This window comes from Canis lupus, chromosome X (assembly GCF_003254725.2).
Source record: "Canis lupus dingo isolate Sandy chromosome X, ASM325472v2, whole genome shotgun sequence".
In the NCBI taxonomy this organism is placed as follows: domain Eukaryota; kingdom Metazoa; phylum Chordata; class Mammalia; order Carnivora; family Canidae; genus Canis; species Canis lupus.
In genome coordinates, this window is record NC_064281.1 from 1,192,619 (window position 1) to 1,216,401 (window position 23,783).

Sequence of the window (23,783 nt, forward strand, 5' to 3'; positions counted from 1 at the left end):
ATCCAGGAACCCCCTCCCGCCACCACCAAGAACCTGAATCGCGTTGCCTGCTCAGGGTGGACAGAGCACAGGTGCCTGGCTCGCTCCTGAGGAAGCCCTCGGCCATGCAGGGGCAACAAGTCTATGGACAATATAGGTGAGTGAGTTCTATGGGGTTATTATTGGTCCTATTCAATGGGGCCACCAGGATGGGCAGAGGGACCCCATGGTAAGAAGTCTGTGGTAAATACACATCCATCTCCAGAACTTTCCATCTTCCCAAACTGAAGCTCTGTCCCCAGGATACATTAACTTGGCATCCCCGTCCCAGCCCCTGGTCCCACCACCTACTCCCTGTCTCTATGGATAGGGCTCCTCTATGAACCCCATATATGTGGAATCACATGGGACTTGGGCTTCTGTGTCTGGTTTATGTCACTGATGTCCTGTCCTCAAGGTCCATCCACATCTTGGCAGGTGCACAACATCCTTTCTTTTCAAGGCTGAGTCATATTCCATTCTATGCATGGACCATATGCCATTTATCCATCCATCCATCCATCCATCCATCCATATCCATCCATCCATCCATCCATTGATGTTATCTTCTTGAAGGCCATTAATCAGCCCAGAGGAGCATCTACAAGTCATTCTTAGTACCTTCTCAAATGCCTCTGCAACCTCACTGAGGCTCTCAAACATGCCCAGACCCCACCAGTGCCACTATCACTTCCTAAGAAAATGATAATTATACCTGGAAATCTCTAGCAGCGGGGAAATGATGCAGCGCATGGTCTGAGGCCTTGCTCTTTTGAGCAAGGGAGGTCAGCTTGCCTTAAGCAAGGGGAACCTCAGTGGGGAACTTTCATCAGCCCCTTACAGGCACCATCTAGGGCACATTCCCCCGTCGGAGGCACACGGGGACTGTAGAGTGTGAGAAACAGAGCAATGAGCCCCAAATTGACACCTCGCTGCCATTTCAGAAACCATAGCTTTATTAATGGTACTTAATAGTTTTCAAAGCCAAAGCAGACTACAGAGGTGTCTGCGGAATAAAGGGACAGGTTGGAGAGACCTGGATTTGAGAGGCTGACATATAGCAGGAAAGAAGCAGTTGATAAACGTTGTACGGGGTGGGAGGCATTTGTTGTGAGAGTGAGGCATCTCTTTCTTGGGGTGGGAGAAGGCCCATCAAGGATGGGCTCCACGTGACCGTCAGATGGCCCACCACCACACCACCACCCGCAACCCGAGTTCTGGGTCACACAGACCACATGCCAGAAGGCAGGCAGGATAAGGCGCTCTGGCTGAGCTGACAAAGCCACCTTGTGACTGTTTGAACGACACTCATTACTTCTTATCTGTTAAATAGTGCATACAATAGGCCCTGCTAAAACCACCCGTTTAATCTTCTGGGTAATTAACTTGTAAAACAACCCTGTCCTCAGTACTGCTGACACGGAGACGGAGACGACGTGATCCCGACAGGTTCCGTTTGCAGAGAACACGGTGCCAGATTAGAAACTCCCAGGGGGGTGGGGGGCTGCGGCTGTGGAGGAATGGGGATCCCCTCTGCCCAGCCCACCTGGAGACGTGAGAGAAATGAACTCAGAGCGCAGATGGCATTTCTGCAAAACAGGGGTGCGTGGCAGGTGCTTGGTAATCAGATGTGAGACGTATATCTTATGGGACGTATAGGATAGGCTGTCAGGAAGAGCATGCCCTCCAGGCAGATTCACCCCAAAATGCGATCAGACTTTGACAAACTGGGGCACCTGCAACCCCTAACCTGCAACCTTACAATCACCAAAAACGGATCCTACCGTGACCTCCACCCTAACCTCATCCTAACTATACTCCCAACCCTGAACCTGATCCTCATTTCAACCCTGGTCCTGATATAGACCTTGGCCAAAACCATAAGAAAAACCAAAATTCTAACATCAACCCCAAATATCTAAATCCTTAACTCACATTAACCTTGACCCTGAACGTGGCCCTAGCCCTGACCTTAACCCTAACACTAACACTAGACACTGTCCCAGATCCTACCCCTTACCAACCCTAATGGCAATCCAAGACCCTGACCCTAATCCTGACCCTGATATTGACCCTGAACCTCACTCTGACCCTGATCCTAACCATCCTTCGATGTAACACAGGAGCTGGATTTTCAAAAAGCGCAAACACCGTGCATGGCTGCTCATCCTCCTTTGTGTAAACCCCCTGCTGCCTAGCTATGTCTGTGCATTTTGCTTATTCATGCTTATTCATGAGCATTCAGAATCCTATATAGAGGGCAGTCTGTCCTTAATAAAAATATAGATTCAGCGCTAAAAGAAATGAGTCCTCAAGACTGTTGGGCCAGCGGGATCAAGGGGGATCGGGAGGCACCAACAAAATGGCGGCAAATCCCCCACCCTGTGGCCCCCAACTTTGAACTTTCCTATCAGCGGAAGACCACCGAGGATATGTCATCGCCCTCGGGGGAACCTGAGTCTATGCAGAAAACCTGAACCTTACCTTACTCTGACCCCATATAAGGGCATGGGCAGTTATTGCTCCATGCTGACTTCACCAGTAATATGCCTAATACCTATCATCCTGTACAGATACCCAACCCCTTACTCCACCCCCCTTAAAAAGCCCCCTTGCAGGGATCCCTGGGTGGCTCCCAGGATCCATCCAGTCCCATGTCAGGCTCCCTGCAGGAAGCCTGCTTCTCCCTCTGCCTGTGTCTCTGCCTCTCTCTCTCTCTCTCATAAATAAATAAATTCTTAAAAAAAAAAAATAAAAAGCCCTCTTGCACTCTCCTGCACCCGACTTCCCCGCTCTCTCCCTCCACTGCGGAATCTCCCCCATTAAAAGCCTATCCCGACCAACTTTTGCCTGGCCTCTCTATTTCATTTCACTACTGATCAGATTAAACCTGACAAAGGCATGAAAAGATAGGGCGGATTCCTCAATGCATATGAGTAAGTGAAAAAAGCCAGTCTGAAAAATACTACATATGCTATGATTCCAGCTCTAGGACATTCTGGAAAAGGCAAAACCATGAAGAGAGTAAAAAGAGCAGTGGTTGCCAGGGGTTCAGCGGGGAGGGATGAGCAGGTCAAGCACAGAAGATTTTTAGGGCAGTAAGATGATTCTGTTTGGCATCATAATGGTATATCCATGTCACCGTACATTTGTCCAAATCCCACAGAATGCACAACACCAAGAGTGGCCCTAATGTAAACGATGGGCTTTCATTATCAATAATAACAATAACAATTAATAATAATGTCTCCATATTGGCTCATTGATTGTGGCCAAGATGTTAATAATCAGCAAAGCTGTGGGGGCACACGGTTGGGTATTTCCTGTTCTATGCTCAAATTTCTATAAGCCTAAAATTCCACAAAAAAATTAACGTCAAATTTCTTTTTTTTGGGGGTGGTAATAAAAGTAGAGATTCCAACAGGTCTCGCCATAGTGGCCAGGTGAGCAATCATGCAATCATGCACGGTGATGTCCTCTCCCCACCCCCAGGTACAAAGAAAGAATGGGTGTTACAGGTAGGAAGCCTTCTTGTGACTCATTTCCCAAAAGGAAGTTCTGAAAGTGCATTCTCACCTTGAATTTTACAAGCAGAGGACATACAGAATTTTCTCTTGAGTAAGAAGGGTCATTCTGTAAGGTGAAATTCTTATAGTCAAGTGCACTTGGGAAGACCACAGACAGGAAGCTGTTATAAGATGACAAGTTAAGGAAATCCTTGCTGTCCTGGGCTATCACGTCAACCTCTCCATCACCTCCCCAGCACTGGACGGGTGAAAACACAGCCTCAATTAAGTACTCAAAACAAAGGACGAGTCAGGGCAGGTGACTGATGGGTAAAGCCCATGCCTGGGATGGTAATGATATAAGTGACTGAGGAACAGGCACGCCAAGCACTGAAACCCCACAGAAAGCCCTCCCCGTCCAAGCCCAAGGCTTATCAGCATGTTCCAGCGCTGGAGTGATGATATATACGTTAGAGAAGGAGAAAAAGGCTGAAGCAACCTCAAGGTGTGGCCTGCCAAGTGGGGGTGCTCCAGGTTCAGAAGGCTAGCTCAGAGCACGCGGAGACGGGTGGCCAGATAACGCAGGCAGAGAGGCATCTCTACCTAGAGCTCTCAAAGCAAGGCATTGCGACATCCACATCCTATGTCAACTGGGTGCATTTCACCCTTGCTGGCCCTCTTCAGGCCAACACAGCTTCACCAAGTGGACTAACCATCACCCAGATGAGCAATTCAGCATGAAAACACATGGCGGGGGAGAAGGGACAGCCATGATTGGTGCCAGCGTCCTGGAGAGCCACCTGCCAACATGCATTCCACACCTGTTCTACTCCTCATTCTGGTTCTCAGAATACATCTCAAGGGCAACTTGAAAAAGCATTCAAGGATACAAATACAAGGACATCAAGCTTATACGATAATAATAATAATAAGGTGCATTGATAGGAAATTAGGTAAATAATTTGGTCTATCTCCACAACAGAAGAGTAGGTAGGCATAAAAATAAGGACTTCTATTTATGAACAGAGAAATATGTCCAACAACATAGAACATGGAAAAGTGAGAGGTTATAGGCGGAATGGAAAGCAGGATCTCATGTTGGTTGGTAGATATGTACACAGAACCCAAGCAGCAGCTGTGTCGTGCTTCCTCCTGAGGTGATGCTCTGGATTTGAAGGATTCACGCCCTTGTCTTGGGTCGTGAAGACTCTAGAACACTCCGCAGCCTTTGGGCATTTCCAGGGTCCTTGGGGAGCATGTGGTTCCCTCTGCTGATTCCTACTGATATGAAGAGCGGTCCATGACTTTCCTATGAAAGTCACCACCATGACTTTCTTGCCATCATTTTGTCCCACTGACGGAAGCATGGGATGCTATCTTTGGCCTCACACACACGTGCACTCACAGCACATCCTCTACGCACAAGCCAGGTGTGTGTGTAACAGGTCTTCCTGGGGACAGAACACACTACAGTATACAAACCAGTGTTCCTGAACACCCTGGACGATGGACAACCAACTCAACTTCTATCTGCCCATATCTTTCCCTTCCACTTCCCTGCTGCTCGCTCTCCATCCCTCCCCATTCCCAAGGATCTCACTTATTTCTGAGTTCATTCCTGGAGATTGAGTTCAAATTTCCAACGTCTCCACTTATTATAAACTGCATGAAGCCGAGCAACTTCCCTAAACTCTGTATGATCCCATTTGGAAAATGCATATAGTGATAATACCTACCTCAAAGGACAGGACCCGTGAATTGACGCATGTAACAGGTTTTTACAACAGTAGCTGGTCCATAGCAAGTATCCAACCCAATGTTGGCTGTTTCCCAGCTTATGGCAATTGCTAACATACAGAAGTGTAGTGGTTTCTTCTCCTCGGGCTCTTCACTGTAACCTCACTAGCTTATTAGAGAATGACCACAAATCCTGGTTTGCAAAAGACAGTTCTCTTTGATCGCTTTCCCCACCCTTACAGGGTACTTCTCAGATTGCAATGTGCACAGATGCAGAGCTCAAGCAGAAAACAGTAAACAGAGGCGCCAAGGAGTCAAAGATCGGAGTTTAGGGTTATTGGGGCACCTGGAATTGATCGTACAATGCCAAAACTGAAAGGTGCGCAGGCGTAGAGCTTGAGCAGAACATAATAAATAGATGGGCTAAGAGGTCAGTGGTCAAAGTTTGAGGCTGTTAGGGCAACTGGAATCAACAGGTACAATCCTAAAACCAAAAGGCCTGGGGGTGGGGGAACAGAGCACCAAAATATGAGTAGAAACTCCTGTGCACCCTTGGCTGAGGACTGAATTTCAAAGGCTCCAACTTGAGACACCAAGGTGCTCAGAAGCAAACAACAGCTGGAAGGTTGAAAGGTGAGCAGAGAAATTTCAGCCGCTGCCTGGTGCTGGGGAGACACTATGACATTTAAGTCCTGCCAAGTTGGAAGGGTTTGGCAAGCATGTTGGACTCTCACCTGAAACCTGAGATGGTCTATGTCTTTGAAGAAAGGGCTGTGTCTCAACATTAAGAGCTCCGTCCAAGGCCCGAGGGCAACAATGAAATAGACTCATGACAACCAGACCTTCAGCTGGGCTTCCATAAGATATAGGTATTCAGCAAGTCTTATCATTGCTTGCTACAAAACTCAACACTCTTCAGAGTTAGACAACGGAACCCAAAGTCTGCACCATGGATCAGTCACGGTGTTTAATACACAACAAAAATCACTTCACGTGCAAAGAAAGAACAACATGTACATAACCTGCTGTCAAGAGAGAAAAGAAACAATAGAAACAGACTCAGAGATGACGCTGATGTTAGAATTCACAGACAGGACTTCAAAATAACTAGTACCTATTAAGGAGCCTACAGGAACAGATGGGCATCAAGGATGAGGACACGAAAAATGTTAGGAAATATAGGTAAACTAAAAATAACCAATTGGAAACCCTGAACCTGAAAAACAGTTTGTTTTCCTGCAATCATGGGGGTCCCTGGGCAGCTCACTGGTTGAGTGTCTGCCTTCAGCTCAGGGTATGATCCTGGGGTCCCAGGATCGAGTTCTGCATCGGGCTCCCCGCAGGGAGCTTGCTTCTCCCTCTGCCTGTGTCTCTCATGAATAGAGAAATAAAATATATTTTTAAATATCCAATGATGGGATTAAAAGTATAATAGGGGCACTTGGGTTGCTTAGTCAGTCAAGCATCTAATTTCGGCTCAGGTCACAATCCCAAGGTCCTGGGATCAAGTCCGGCATCGGGCTCCCTGCTCAGCAGGGAGTCTGCTTGTTGCTGTCCCTCTGCTGCCCCCCTGCCCCCACATGTGTTCTCTCTGTTTCAAATTTAAAAAAAAAATTTTTAGTATAATAGACACAATTGAAAAAAACAATTCGGTGAACTTGAGGTAGGTCAACAGCAATTATCCAAACTGAAGCGCAGAGCAAAATTTTTAAAAGCTGGGATAAAATGAACAGTGCTCCATGAGATGCCAGACGGCGTCACGCTATCTAACGTACGTGTAATTGCAGACTCATAAGAACAAGATGGAAAGAACAGAGCAGATAACATTGTTATAAAAAAAATGACTGAAAATTCTCTAAATTTGATCATGCCCAACTAGTCACAGATATAGAAAGCCTTTTACACCCCAGCAGGATAAACATAGGAAGAAATAGGAACCACACTTATGCATATTCTCAAACTTCTGAAAACAGAAGAGATGGGAAAAAGACACTTATATTCATGAAGTACTGATAATAATTATAGCTGACTTCTCATCCTAAATGATAAAGATTCATGTCAAAAAAACTTTGATACCCTAGGGTCAGGGGCAGGGCTCAGGGCGTGATCCCTGAGTCCCAAGATCTAGTCCCCCATCAGGCTCCCTGCAGGGACCCTGCTTCTCCCTCTGCCTGTGTCTCTGCCTCTCTCTCTGTGTCTCTCATGAACAAATAAATAGAATCTTAAAAAATAATAATAATATCCTGGAGGTCAGTGAATGTCCTCAATCTGGAATTCTGTATCCACGGAAAATACCTTGCAATAAACACAGGCGAAATAACGACATTTTCAGACAAAGGAAAGGTGTGGAAACTTGCGATGAGCAGACTCACAGTTAAAGAAATGCTTGCAGGATTTTATGAGGAAGAAGTGAAACAGCCCCAGATGGAAACCTGCATCTATGGGCCGGGGCGGGGGGGGGGGGGCTGGGGGCCACAGGGGAAGATGGGGATACAAAGGGATCACCTCATCTGCGGATAAATACTTGGGATCATGCAGCTCTCACACCTGCTCTCTGCAGGGAGTGCAATGTGATTCCACAAGAAGAGCCTTTAAGATAAAACCTGCAAATACAGGAACTATAAATATTTATGTCCAAGGCATTACAGTACCTCACAAAGACTCTCCTGCCCGTAAGGGGTTACAGCATCGGCTAGCAGGGGGACCTAAGGGATTTCTCACTCGGGAACACGCTCGGTTCTGTCTGCTGAGAACCATGTGTCACTGAGAACGTGCGGCCCTATCCCTGGGTCTTAATGATGTGTGTAAAATATCTTTACAGAACACTCCAGTTTATTGTTAAAAAAAACCAACCCTTTCTTACCTTATGCTTCTATTTTACAGCAACTGAAGTCCCCACTTCACTTTCCCAGGAGGGAAAAATGCTACGGAAGGAACGTTTCTAGAATAATTTTTTGAAACGGTTTCACGTGCGTGATGTCGCATCACGTAGCTTAGATGCACAGAGCATCTTGAGATGTCTTCGAAGGAACCACTTGAGACGTGTCCAGGGGAAAAGCAGAAACAAAACGGCCGATGACACTGTGGGCCGTGAAAATCGTCCATAAATTATTGGTGGGGGAAGCAGAACGTGGCAGGCGCTCTGAGGATGAAAATTCTTTCTCGTGGGATTTTTTTTTAAATCCTCTAGGTATTTATAGAGGTGCTAAGGAAACCAGGCAGACAATTGCCCTCTCTCATAGAACTCACCTTGCTAGTGTTTCGAAAGGTTAAAATTAATCGTTGCAAGGCTGAGAGATGAGGAGCCTTTAATGTAAGGAACAAGGTGAGACCTATAATAGCCGATTAAATTTTCAGAAAGTGCTGAGCGACTCCTCCAATGCCTTCAGAAAAGACACAGTGACCTTCTAAACCTTCTAATTACCCCCAGGAAACCAGCTGTCTGTCCGTCTGCCTGGCTGTCGTCTAGCTAGCCAGCGTGGCTGCTTATTGCCCAACCCAGGACACTGAATTAAAACTGAAGGGTAAAAAAATAAAATAGGACTCAAGTTTGAAAAATTTACATCAATAAGGGCTATTTTATGTTAAGTAAGGAAGACAAGGCGTCTTGAGTATACACCAGACCTGAATGTACGTGCAGAACATTGTTGAGACTACTCTTGGGGATATCATTGACTGTTGGCCAACAAACTTCCATCCAGTGCTCCACCGTAGGAACGGGGCGTTGAGAACTCTATGCCATAAAGAAAAAGGATACCCGGTGGGCAGAATCAAGAGATCCATGCAATCAACACTCATTCAAGGTTGTCCCAATGGACCAAGCTCCAGAAGGACCATTCTGCAGAATCAGAGTGTCTACGAGAAGAAGAAACATGGTAGGTGTCTACTCATCTCACGGTAGGTCTACATTCGAGATATGAATCTCCCTCGGATGACGAACACTAGTAGATGGCGATCCAGGGATGCTGTTACCTATTCCCATAATGCACATTGAACTGACATCATAGCATTTTTTTTTTTTTTGCTTCCATGACCAATTAAAATATTTTACAGCCAGTTGGATGATCCAAACATTATAGTTCAAAGATGGATTTCTAAGCTGAAACTGTCTGGCCGGCAAGGGCAACACAACTGACTTTTCTGGGTGCAGGAAATGGTCTCTTTCAACAAAAGCGATTTTTTGGACCTAATACCTAAGCCAAAGCCCGTGAATCAAACAGCTGGCCCCACTTCCCGATAAAGACGGATGAACTACTGCTGGCGGAATGATGTCAGGGAAGATGGAAACTGGTCAACAAGCTATTTCTCAAGAGCACAAAGCAAAGCCTGTTTGATAAGATCACAGACGTTGTATTTCCAATGGGATCGCCACACGGAAGATTTAGGATTAGGGAATTCTCACAGCTTGTGAGAGTCTATGGCTAACGTGCAAAACAGAAATACCTTCTCTAAGTACTTTTAAGAGTATTTCAAAGCTCTTTTCCCGTTTGTGCTCATGCTCACTGGGATCCTGTTACGTCTGTCACTTGTTTTTGTGGTGGTGTTGGGTTTTGTACTTCTATTTTGCATTTTATTTATTGATTTTGGTCCTAGATAAGCAGGAGTAGGTGCTCCAAAAGAGATGGCTTTCTTCAGCAGTTATTACTCAAGAACAATAAAGATTTTGGTGGCGCCATGGATACAGGATGACAAGGCACTGAAACTTATCCCTGGAAAACGGCTCAGTTGAGAGATGAGCCATATCACCTCCGTCCCTGAAAACACTCATAAATTTGTCCCTCCAAGAGCTCAATCACCTGAAGGTTGGGACGTGGGCAGCCTCCCACCCCAGCCCAAAGTAGGGTCTCGACCGACCATGACCTCAAAGGCAGAAAGCTCCAGAACCTAAGGAGGATGAGGCATTTAAGCATTAGTTGGGTTTTCTGGTTTTTTTTGGTTGTTTGTTTTGTTTTTGTTTTTTTTTCTTTTTTTTACTTAGATTGAGTCCAGAGAAGAGGTAGAGGTAGGCTGGAAAGGTGGTAGGCATTGAGAAATCATTGCGTTCTGACAGTTATCTACGTATTACGTATTACGTATCTAATGTTACGATGTGTGCTTGCTGGCTCAAAAAAAAAAAAAAAAAAAAAAAAAGACAAGGACTCTGCAGAGCAGAGACACAATTACCCAACACAGAAATCACAGAAGAGCCATAATCCATAATAAGTGTGGCTCACACAGGCGCCAAGCCAAGTTGCATTACTGGGGGTGTGTGGGCAAGAATTTCAGAGGCTCTGGTGGGTGCACGCTGGTGTGGAGAGAAGCGTCTGCAGCTGAGCTCAGCTCTGGAGAGCATCCCGAGCTAGACTTGATTACAGGGAGATGTGCTGAGAGGAAGGAGGGCTGCTGACGGACGGGCGGCGGCCAAGGGACGGGGAGACGCAGCTCCCCCAGCAGGTGCCCACAGGAGCTGCTGGTATACCTGTTGTCCCACGGCACAGAGAGCGGCCCTGGGGCTCCCGGGATGGCGTCCTTGGGGGGGCTCCCGAGCCTGGATGCAGATTCAGCCAAAGTGCAAGTCTATTCAAGAACCACCACCCAACTACCCCCATCCAGCCAAGCCCCAGCATCGTCCACCTGACACAGCGGGCAGAAGGGGCCCTGCACTGACCAACTCCTCCACTCACTCACTTCTAATATAAAACTAATAGTGTTACTTTCTTGTTTAATTCAATGCAGCCAAGATTCACTTAAAATGTGTGTGTGTGTCTGGCTCAGACCTCCCCCCGCCCTCCACAGACCCATTCAGTCACAGTGGACACAGGCGACCGCCATGAACAGGTTCTCCACTTGGAGTACCCATGCTGCACACCTCAGGGCTCACCCAGCCCAGGGCCAGACACCTCCCCGACCCCGCACATCCACTCCCAGGCCAGGCTAAGCCCAAGACTGATGACCACCCTCGGGGCATCTGTCAGTCCTGTCCTAAGAAGCAGAAAGGACAAAGCAAAGTAGGGCCAGATGCCCTCACCAAGGACACAGAGCCATGCTTCTTGTACACACACAGGGTCTGCCCCTTTCAGAAACGGAGATGCCCAGGAGTGGGAGGCAGGAAGGGGGTGCAGCATGCATCGAGATGGGCTGGCACTCTAGAGCCCGCAGGGGTGCACCCAAAGGGTTATCCGTCCTACTGCCTGGATCTCCCAGATACTAATTCGGTGCATCAACTTTGTGGCATTTGAGGGGAAAGAAGAAACAGGAGCCGACGGCAGGAGGCGCCATCAGCTGACGAGAGGCGGGTGACCGCTCTCAGAAGTGAGCATGCCATCCTGCGATCATGAGTCATTGCCTTGCCGACCCAAGACCCTCGGTGGCCTCCCCTCCAGCGCGGACATGCGGACACAGAACCGTCCCTTCGATGCATGGCCTTTCCACGCCCACAGCTCAATCTCAACACACAACACAGGAGCCAGCATTAGTCATTTCTAATGTCAGACAGGGCTTCTAGAACATTCTTTCCTCCGACAAACAGGGCTACTGGTTATGGGTTTGTGAGTAGGTGTGAAGCTCTTAAACGTCATGAACACTTACTCCCTCCTTGCTTAGGTTATAACCTAACTTGCCTTAGCAAGTTTTGGCAAACTGTCCTTTCTTAAAATATATATTCGAAATGCTTCAAAAGTCTCAAAGAACACATGATTTGGTGGTTTCCCATGAGACTCCTCTTTGAGTCTCGAAATAGCGGGACTGTGAGGGGTCAACCAGATAGAAATGCAGATTTCTGGGCCCATCCTTAGAGGGTGTGACTCCTCACAGGGCTGGGCATCTGTATTTGTAACATACTCGTCGTGATGCTGCGGGGCTGGGAACACAAGCGTGTCGGAGAACACCACCTCCTTAAGCCATGGTAAATGGGGACAGGGGACAAAGATCGCGTATCATGACCATTTCTGTGCAGGGCAGGTGGCGGAAGGAATCGGCTCCCGTCTGCAACAGCCACCTGTTGTCATACAAAGAGTGGAACCAGCTCTGGGCTCTGGGGAAACAGCTGCCTATTGTGTCCCAGGATCAAAGGGATCATGTCACAAAGGTGGGAGGCACCCAGGACGTCCCCCAGCCATGCGGACAGGGTGAAATGGCAAGTTTCGCGGCGGCGCTGTATGACCTAGGTAGATAATAAGGGCGCCATGGGACAGACGCTAACTGGACTTGACTGCCATCCGTGGCTCGCTCTCTCCTGGCCTATTAAGAAGAACCACCATTGGGACGCTGGGGTGGCTCAGCCAGTTAAGCATCTGATGCTTGGTTTTGGCTCAGGTCATGATCTCCGGGTCATGGGATTGCACCCCATGTCGGGTTCCATGCTCAGCGTAGAATCTGCTTCTCCCTCTCTTTCTCATCCTCCTCTGTTTATGCTCTCTCTCTCTCAAAATAAACAAATAAAATCTTAAAAAAAAAAAAAAAAAGGGAAGACGAAGAAGAAGATCCACCATACGCTCAGACAGGGGAAGCCCCAGCACATGGGACATGCTCAAGGCGCCATCTTGGTTGGAGCCAGTCCAAGATGGTCACGTGCATGTTTTCTTTTTCTGTTATTTATTTGAGAGAGAGAGCGCAAAAGTAGGGGGAGCGGCAGAGGGAGACAGAGAAGCAGACTCCCTCCTGAGTAGGGAGCCGAATGCAGGGCTTGACCCCAGGACCCTGGGATCATGACCAGAGCTGAAGGCAGACGCTTCCCCGACGGAGCCATCCAGGAGCCCTGTATCTTCTTTCTTTACACATAAGGCCCACGAGCAGGGCTCAGAAGGCACTCAAGAGCACTTGCAAGCAGGAGAGATATTACAGACAGGTGTCCACGGCTCGGGGTGAACAAGGAGAGAGAGCAAGCGCTACAGGGTTTGCGACAGAGCAGGGTGGAGCCAAACACATCCCTGTTTGAATGATCTCCAGTCAAGAACCAGCAACCAGTAGAAGCACCTGCTGGCAGGTGCCTCTCACGGTTCCCGCATGAAGACATGCCGCAGAGGGCCTGCAGCCCTGGAGATGGACACGGGGTGAGAGCGAGAGACAAGAACGAGCACCGCTTCCCAACACGTTCCCCAGGAGCCGCCTACACAGCAACGCTCTCCCGGGGACATGGTTACTGCCATTCGTCTCTCGCCAGCGGGGGCCGGAAATCTCCAAAAGAAACACACCAGAGGGAGAGACATCCCCTGCCCCCCGAGTGCCACCTCCACCACCACCCCCCCACCCCATGCTGGCGATCCCAGGTCCCACACCGGGTTCCGGGGCTCAGCCACAAACACACACTCAGACCAAGGAAAACAGCTGCTTGGCTGGCGAGCAGTACCTTTGTCGTTCAAAGTCTCTTCTTGTATTTTTCTCACGACGTCTGGGGCACTGCTGTCATTATTTCCAGCTACAAGGAAAAGAAAAGATAGGATCGGTGGGAATGTTGTTCAGACATTATTGAGCATGACAAAATGCTGTCTTGAGACGCAAAACATAACCCCGGAGGGATCTCTTTACAGTTTCCCATCGTGCCATGGGGTGGAACGGGGCCGTCAGGGCAGTTGCGGCCAACGCCACCTATCACCAGACAAAGCCTCTCCTCTAGCCTGGATCGGCGAGAAGGATGCATTTGTATGAAGTTTCCCCTTTTGATGATTACAGGGGCGTCAGGCACCTGGCGGCACAATGAACATGGGGGGTGGCTGGGTCGGGGCAGGGGAGCCAAGAGGAGCCTAAGCAACAAAATGTTGGTGGGAAGGTCAGAGCAGATATAGACCTTGCTAAGAAACTTTTAGCGGACACTCAGCAACTCCCACTCACTGGTGGTCTGAGCTATAAACATGATCATAGGACATTCCTACTATGTACTTGGGATTTCCTCATCCACGACTCCATAAAAACCCATAAAAACTCCATTCTTGGAATTTCCCATTTCCTCATCCACGACTCCATAAAAACCCATAAAAACTCCATACTTGGGATTTCACATTTCCTCATCCACGACTCCATAAAAAACCATAAAAACTCCATACTTGGGATTTCCCATTTCCTCATCCACGACTCCATAAAAACCCATAAAAACTCCATGCTTGGGATTTCCCATTTCCTCAATCACGACTCCATAAAAACCCATTAAAACTCCATTCTTGGGATTTCTCATTTCCTCATCCACAACTCCATAAAATCCCATAAAAACTCCATTCTTGGGATTTCTCATTTCCTCATCCACAACTCCATAAAAACCCATAAAAACTCCATACTTGGGATTTCCCATTTCCTTATCCATGACTCTGTAAAAACCGGCAGAGAAATGGCTCCGGTGGTCGTTGAGTTTAGAAGAAAGGCAAAGAGTGTTTCATACGTGAGGGACATCACTGTTAAAAAAAAAAAAAAAGACTATGAAATTTGGGGGTTGAAGTAGTGAAACAGGTTTCTTAATGTCTGACTAGATGAATGTGCACTGATGTTTGGAGGAAGGCGTGTTGCTTCCCAACTGTGTCCCTGAGCGCACAGTCCTAATTTTAAGGCGTGCCACATGGGGCTGCAGTTCGGGGGAGAAGCTCAGGAGATCCCGTCTTCCCATATGCCATCACGAACAACTGGACCTGAGGCAGATTTTCAGATCCTTTGCAGGGTGAGCCAACCGTGAGACTCCCTGCACGGGTGAGTCATGGGAGTGCTTCCACAGAAGGGGATTAGAGCTGGCATCTGAGGAACACACTTGTGGGTGTGAAGCCCCCAGAGCCCCGAGAACTGACAGGTGGCATGAGGACACCAGGCGACACACCTAGCCTGGGAGGGCCAGGTCACAAGGGGGAAGGGCTGGCTCGCGTGACCCTCCCACCTGGGGCCCCCTTCGAGAATAGACGCTATTACACGGTTGTTAGATTTTTTGCTCCAAGAGTCGTCCTGCGTGGCGGGGTGCACAGACAGGCAGGATGCCGTGTCAGGGATAACCAGAAAATTGTATTCCATCTGTCAGTGTTGTAGGCATCGAAGACAACAAAATAAAATTCACCTTTCTTTGAGTTGGGGCTATGTACATGCATGAGCTTATTTCTGAAATCCCGTGCGATTTTAAAATATTCAATAACCACCCATTACCAGGCCACCCTTCTGGCATCAGGGGTGGCCCGGTGGAAGCTTGCATGAACTGGGAGAGATGCTCCATGTTTGCAAAAAAGATATAAATGTCCAGAGGAAGCAGGAGGGCATCAAACCAGCAGAGGAAATTGGTCATGGTGGCCGCTCCCCCTAACGGGCAGCTCATACTCTCCCTAAGGCATTGTATTAGAGGTATGGACACGGGCACTTTTTTTGGCAAAGGTCATCTTTATCAGCTGGCTCCCCAGAGCTGGATATGGAACCTTGACTCTATGCAATCACTAGAGTTTTCCCTACATTTACTGAGCAAATATTGTGTAAGAGACAGCACTTGACCAGGATAGAAGGTGGGCACAAGCACAGCAGGTCTGCCTTCGGCTCATGCTTTCTGTGGAGGACAAAGTTTTAAAGATGTTGAACCCAGGGATCCCTGGGTGGCACAGCGGTTTAGCGCCTGCCTTTGGCCCAGGGCACGATCCTGGAGACCCGGAATCGAATCCCACGTCGGGCTTCCGGTGCATGGAGCCTGCTTCTCCCTCTGCCTGTGTCTCTGCCTCTCCCTCTCTCTCTGTGTGACTATCATAAATAAAAAAATAAAAATAAAAATAAAAAAAAATAAAGCTGTTGAACCCAAACCAGGGCCAGCAAACTAGGAAGCTAGTGCCTAATCTCAGGATCTGCCTGATGTAAAAAAAAAAAAAAAAAAAAAAAAAAATTGAACAATGGCCATGACTGTAGCTTTAAATATTGACAATGATGCTTTCCCGCTATCAGGGCAGAGTTGATCATTGAGAGACACACCTAGGCAAATAGTTATTATCTGGTCCACACCAGAAAAAAAATTTACTAGCCCCTGGTCTCAACCTTCAATGGCTGTTCATGAAGAATTACAAAGAAAGATCCTCCACCAAAACAGTATTTTGTGACTATAAGAATGAAGACACCGTGAGCAGATGAGAAATTTAATAATTAATGTATTTATAGCACTATTAATGTGCTTGCGTTGGATCCAGGTTCCCTTCCCAATTCTCTAGCAAGTAATGGAGTATTCTTTAAACATTAATGGACTTGGGATTGGAAAATTTGAAACTGAATATACACATCTCTTAGTTTGTATTTAATGTGAGATTTATATTGAAGTGTCCAGTGATAATATTTCATTAAGTGGCCTTCTAGCAAACTGTCACACAAAGTGAAAAATTGTCCCTCTCAGAGCATACGCAATTATGCCCTGAAGGACTCAGGGAGGAAGGAAGATTCATGCTTGATTGGACTGCCTGAGAGGGGTCAAACTGTGACCCATGCAGACGTCAGAAGCTCGGTGGGAAAGAAGATGCAGGAGGGTGAGGAGCACAGCTGGTGCTTACTCTGTTTAACTCAAGAAAAGGAGAAATTTGGTGCTCGCAGGACTGTTTCTGGTGCTCAGGAAACAACTCCTAAATGAGGAGGTAACAAGAGAGCTGGGGCTCCAGTCCTCAGATGCATGGGTGCTATGTGCTTCCTCACATGCTTTCACTGCATTGTGTCTGCAGTACCTGCTCGCTCCTCACTCAACTAGACCTCAGCATGACCTAACCCCAACCTGACTTCCTCATGACCTAACCTACTAGATCTCATCATCACCTAACCCAACTGGATCCCATCATCACCTGCTCAACTAGATCCCATCATCACCTAACCCACTGGACCTCATCATCACCCACCCAACTAGACCTCATCATCACCTAATCCACTAGATCTCATCATCACCCACTCAACTAGATCTCATTATCACCTAATCCACTAGACCTCCTCATGACCTAACCCAACTAGACCTCATCATCGCCCACCTAACTAGACCTCATCATCACCCACTCAACTAGATCTCATTATCACCTAATCCACTAGACCTCCTCATGACCTAACCCAACTAGACCTCATCATCGCCCACCTAACTAGACCTCATCATCACCCACTCAACTAGACCTCATTATCACCTAATCCACTAGACCTCCTCATGACTTAACCCAACTAGACCTCATCATCACCTAACTCAACTAAACCTCCTCATGAACCAACCCAACTACACCTCATCATCACCCACCCAACTAGACCTCATCACCTAGCCCAACTAGACCTCCTCATGACCCACTCAACTAGACCTCATCATGAGCTACCCAATTAGACCTCATCATGACCTAACCCATCTAGACTAAACCACCACACTGAAGCAAAAAGCACAGAAATGGAACCATTTTTTTTCTTTGCATTGCAGCATTGCCTGGGTTCACAAAGAATAAAGAAGATGAAGACAAGTGCACTAGAGAAGTTACAGGGGGGGATGCCAGCCCCCACCTGTTCTCAGACCATAGGATCCTGCTCCACCAGCTTACTTCTGCCACTAGCTCTGATCCAGCCGGCCCTCAGAGGGGACTTACTGCTCCTTCTGACATCACTTTGATCAAGTCATCCCAGATGGTGGCAGAAACCCAAGACATGGCAGTTGTCTCCCAGAGATCTGAGACCCTTCACTCACACACCTTGTCTCCATGACGTGCTCAGGTCCCAGGGAGAAATAAACATATCATGGGGATGCTACAGTTGAAGGGGAGCTCTGGAAGAGCACACTCAGATGGGTCTCCTGTCCTGCAGGACCCCCGCACCTGCCAACAACTCCTGTTCATCTAGGGGGGTGGATACGGACATTGGTAAAGACTGTCCTCGCAAGGACTTGTCAAAAACCATTTTATCATTTCCACATCAATTCAGACAATGGAACTAGGACACATTCCTGAAGAAAAAAATACTGGTGAGGAAAAAGAACAGTGAGGTCGACCAGGAAGTTATCAACCCCTCCCAAAGCTTGAATGTGCTTGAATGTGCATCATTCTGCAGACCCCCATGGCTTATGAGAGAAAAATGCCTAAATGGGTCCATCAGGGAGGAATCACTGTAAGAAACTTGCTTTTTCAGAAAAATGACATAGGGCAAGGGTCATGTGATACAAAATTTTTAAATTGTGGAGTCATGTTTTGCAAAAGTGAAAAAAGAAAGCTCAAAGTTAGAAGTATGAGCCCATTTGATTATGAGACTGAAGGACCAGCTGAGCATACCCTTCCGAGGACAACAGAAGGTCACAATGGCTAGACCTGGGGGCTCCCCATCTGGGTTAAGAGCCCCCCAAAAGCCTCCCACCATGGAATTCTGGGGGTCTGTGAGTTTCAACACCAACAACCAATACCATCATGGTGGCCGACCCCCAATGGACTGTGGACAACACTCAGAAGTATGGGCGGGGTCTGTGACTTGGCCACCGACACAAACCAGAGATGTTTGCAGACCTTAGTTCAGGGGTTGAAGCCGTCTCAAAATAAAGTTTAGGATCATCACAGCTTCCAATCAGTAGGAGTTACTGAGCCCACCAGTAGGTCCTGTTATTTGTCGTATAAAGATATAAAGTCTGTGATTTCGTGGCAGGTTTGTGTTCTTATCTATTTTTCTACCTGCATCTCAATACCATTTGGTTTACAGTATGTTTTTTAAAGATTTCATTTATTTATTCATGAGAGACAGAGAGAGAGAGAGAGAGGCAGAGACACAGGCAGAGGAAGAAGCAGGCTCCATGAAGGGAGCCCGACATGGGACTTGATCCCGTGACCCCGGAATCACGGCCTGGGCCAAAGGTGGTGCTAAACCGCTGAGCCACCCGGGCTGCCCCATTTGGTTTACAATATTATGGATTTTGGTTTGTGTGTTTAGGCATCAGTAGACGCCAAAGGGGCCCAAGCACCAGGAAAGGGGAAACCTGGCTGTGTACCGCGCTCGTCAAGAGACAGGAAAGAGTAGAACACATTCATGTCTAAATACCCAGCCCCAACGATCACTTCTTAACTGAAATTATCCTTCAATAAATGATGGCAGGCAAAAGTTGAAGGAAAAAAAGAGAGAAAGGAATAAATAAATCATTAATGAATAAGGACCACACACAACATTATTTAGAAACTCTGAAGTGAAAGCAATCCGTCACACCCTAAAACCAGACATATAATATGATTTCTGTAAAAACGGACACCATGAAAGATATTAACTGAATGCAAATGATGTCAATAGGGGACATAATTAGCATGAATTGCTTTGTGTGTGTGTATTTTTTTTTTCCCCAAAGGTGATGTGCACCGTATCATTTTTGCTAGCTGATTAAAAATTCTACCCCCAATGCACCAGGAAAACTAACAAAAGTAGAATGGGTTGATTTGAGCTGTCTGTTTTCCCCGGGCAAAGAAAATCCCTTTGTTTTCTTTTTTCTTTTTTTTTATGATAGTCACAGAGAGAGAGAGAGAGAGAGAGAGGCAGAGATACAGGCAGAGGGAGAAGCAGGCCTCATGCACCGGGAGCCCGATGTGGGATTCGATCCTGGGTCTCCAGAATCACGCCCTGGGCCAAAGGCAGGCGCCAAACCGCTGCGCCACCCAGGGATCCCAATCCCTTTGTTTTCAAAGAAGAGTTTGATGCCAGGATAAGGACCAGACAGAGTTTCAAACAGAAGAATGGAACATGTAGTGTCAATAGGATACAGCTGCCGAGGAAGCCAATACGTTGACACGTGCTCAGAGTCTACTGTGGGCTATGGTGCATCTTCTGCAAATTCGTATGTTGAAGCCCAGATCCCTAGGTCCTCACAACGTGACCTCATTTGGAAGGGGGTCTCTAAACGGGTGATTATGGTAAAATGAGGTCATTAAGGTGGGTTGTCACTCAGTAGGGCTGGAGTCCTTATAAGGACATCCTTAGGTGTTTCCCAGATCTGTTTTACCCCTAAGCAAATCGCTGTTTGCACACGGATATAACTGGGTATCTTCCATTAACCAAAAATACGATTATCACCTAGGATCACATGCATGCCCAGTCTCGCCAGATGCTTCGCAGTGGAATAGCCGATTCCATCCGTGCCTCCGGTCACTATAGCAACACGTTCCGGTTGTGGGGCCAGAACTATAGAAGAAGAAGAAGAAATAAGTCAGAGTTTTAAAAGCAGAGTACACGTTTGGAAGAATTCATCACGTGAGAACACACGACGGAAAACGGGAGTTGAGAGTCGGTAACTGTGGTCCGAGTCCTCGTGGACTGTGGTCCGAGTCCTCGTGGACTGGAGGACAGGCAGACGTGGACAAGAGTCTTTACCGTGGGAAGAAATGGGTGAGGTAAGCAGGCTCGGCAGGTTTAGGATGAGCTGGTGTGAATAATTTCAGTAGATTCTGGGTCACGGGGGCCCGTCCCTACTTGTGCGTCCCTGGCGTTGCGGTGATTTGGGTGGACAGAGGCCAAGTGTGTGGTCCCGGACCTGGTGGGGTGAGGGCTCTGAACTGGCTGGTTGGCATGTGAGAGGCGTGCTCCCGGGCGAAGCGCTTAGTATCTCTAGGAACTGGCCAGCCCCGGGAGACTGAGCATTTGATAAAGGTGACAAAGATGAAAATCTTTACTTAATTTTATTTTTAAGATTTATGTCTTTATTTGAGAGAGAGAGCGAGCGACAGAGCACAAGCGGGGTGGGGGGGGGCAGACAGACAGGGAGACAGACTCTCAAGCAGACTCCATGCTGAGGGTGGAAACCAACGTGGGCTCGATCTCAGGACCTTCACATCACAACCTGAGCCAGAACCAAGAGTCGGACGACGGTTAACCAACTGAGCCACCCAGGTGCCCCAAAGATGGACTTTTCAATCAACGGTGTTGAGACACATAAATAGACATTTGGGAAAAAAGGCAAAATTAGATCCATACCTCATATAGTACCCATCAAAATTAACCAAGGCGAAGAAGTTACACAATGAACGTAGCAGGGGGAAGAAAAACATGAACACGTTTATCTTTAACCTCAGAATATGAAATGCCTTCATAACTACAGGTCAAAGTTGAGAAGAATAAGCAGACAAATTTCACTATGAAAATGAAAGAAAAAAAAAAAAGCACACCAAAAGCAAAGCTAGAAATAAGTGATAAGCCATTTAAAAATCGCAACTCTTATCACATGCAAATGGCTTTTTTCCCGATATGTAAAGAGTTCTTACAAATCAAGAAAAAAAAACACTCTATAAAGAAGGGCAAACATAACTCTGTATATGAAAACATACAAAATGGTCCTACAAAGAAGTGTGAGTTTTTACCCCATAAGAGACATGTTCACGAAAACTCACCAAGATGCCATCTGACTGGCAAAAGTGCAAACACTTTGATGCTACACTTCTCTGACATGGTGCTGGCAAGCAGACACTCATGTATACTGTGCGTGGGAATGCAAAGAAAAGTCCATGTGGGTGTGTGGGGGGGTGTCCTCGGGTAACATCTAGTGCAACTTTTTTTAAAGATTTTATTTATTTATTCATGAGAGACAGAGAGAGAGGCAGAGACACAGGCAGAGGGGGAAGCAAGCTCCATGCAGGGAGCCCCATGTGGGACTTGATCCGCGGACCCGGGATCATGCCCTGAGCCAAAGGCAGACGCTCAACCGCTGAGCCACGCAGGCGTCCCTATCTAGTGCAATTTGAAACACATTTATCTGTTGATGCCACAAAACCATTTCCAGGAATGTGCCCTGGATATGCAAGGTGGGCTGCCATCATGGAGCCCACGTTTCTCACTACAGCCACGTCCCTGCATGTAGGGCCATGGATGAACAGCCTACAACACATCCACGCTGTGGGGTGTCCTAGCCCATCCTTGGTGTCCACAGTCACTCAGGGAACAGTCAGCAGCCTTGATTGGCCTAACCGCAGCTGGAAACAACACTCATGCATCAATGGTCCTAGACATGCGCTTTTGGGGGACATTCGCCAGGCAGGGGCGTGGGGCAGTGCAACCGGGGCCCCGGCTCCCGCACAAAGCCGACCTCACACACACATCGGGGTCAGGGAGCCAGATGGCATGGCCTTCAAGCTGCCAGGGGGACATCTGCGGGGCTGGAGAGGCGTGCGCGAGCCCCAGGAAGGAGAGTGACCGTGTCTCTCATTGCCCCGTGGCAACCCCTGCAATGCACATTGTCCAACAACGGGTCCGCGGAGCAGGTGAGCACGCACGCAAGCCCCCGCCATCCGGGGCTGCGCTGCTGCACGGTCCTGCGCACTGCCATTGGCGGTTGCATCCAGGCCGGTTCCGGGGCAGGCCTGCGAGGGCTCACGAGGAAGCACACAGGAGCTGCTGCTCTGGAGGGGGCCAAGGACAGGCGTGCACGATGGAGGGAAGTTGCAGCAGCCAGAGCGGAGGCAGGAGGTGACTACCTGAGCGGCGTGCAGCGGGCGAGGCGTGTGAACATCCTTCAGGTGCAAGGGAGGATGCACAGCAGGTGCAAGAAGACGGAAGCCCAGGAAGCATTTGGAAACGAGATTGGGGGCCGCGTGGCCCGACGGGCAGGAAAGATAGCACCACAGTTACCGCCTGCGGGGCTCCCTCCCCATCGAGGTGTCGGGGCTCAACCCTATGTGCAAAGCAGACCCCATCCCCGTGGACCTGCTACATGCCCACCTCCTGCAAACACAAATGTGTCCCCCATCCGTGCGCCCGCCATGCTTTCCCGATCAATGCAGTCAACTTCATGTTCTGCAACGCGCATCCCACCTCCTCCGGGACCCGCTCTACAGGAGCTGCTTTCAATTCCTTCCAAATCCCGACTGGTTCGCACGTAGGATTTATTTTTTAGAAGCAGACGGCGCTGCAGAGCCCCGTGGACACCCCATAACGGGGATGCAAATGTAAAGGCTTTGCTCTTGATTGCTCAGCCTGCACACAGCGGCTTCGATGTACAGATACTGAAGTATAGTTTGCACACGCGTGCGCTGAAATGCACGCCTGACGTGTGTCCCACAGAGGCCGGCCCCCAGGCTGCATCAGGCAAGGCCGTCGCAGGGGAGGAAGAGAGGCTGACCCGCCGGGGGTCCCGCCCCCCTCAAAGCTGGGGTGTGCACCTGCTGTGTCCGCATCCCAGAATTTGCCACGTGCACTGAACAAGCAAGCCATGGAGGCCACTACCCAAGGAGATAGATGGGTAGATACATACAAACATACGTACACAGATGATTGATTGATAGATGATTGATAGATAGAATGGATAAAATGGATAGATTGACAGAGATGATGGATGGATAGATAGATTAGGTAGAGAAATAGAGAGAGAGATAGGTAGATATAGATATGATGGATGGATAGACAGATGGATAGCTCGATAAACAGAATCGATGGATGCAGAGATAGATGACTGGTTGGTGGACAGGTGGATGGATGGACAAGCTGAGGCTGGTTCCTCGTGAGGCCTCTCTCCTTGGTGAGCAGACTCCATGTTCTCCCCGTGTCCTCACGTGGTCATCCACGTGCATATTTGTGCCCTCGCCCCTCTTCTTATTAGGACCCCAGTCCTATGGGATCAGGGCCCACCCTCATGACCTCACATTATCTCGACCA

General features: G+C 48.2%; 1 protein-coding gene across 1 annotated transcript in view; it reads right to left on the bottom strand.

The window, feature by feature from the left end:
- DHRSX (dehydrogenase/reductase X-linked) overlaps positions 1-23,783 on the bottom strand; it is a 138,019-nt gene that overhangs the window by 93,298 nt on the left and 20,938 nt on the right. Inside the window, exons 2-3 of the mRNA XM_025435467.3 lie at positions 20,217-20,324; positions 13,588-13,656 (exon numbers count right to left, since the gene is read on the bottom strand). Coding sequence (XP_025291252.3) covers positions 13,588-13,656; positions 20,217-20,324 — 177 coding nt within the window. The remainder of the gene's footprint in view (positions 1-13,587; positions 13,657-20,216; positions 20,325-23,783) is intronic.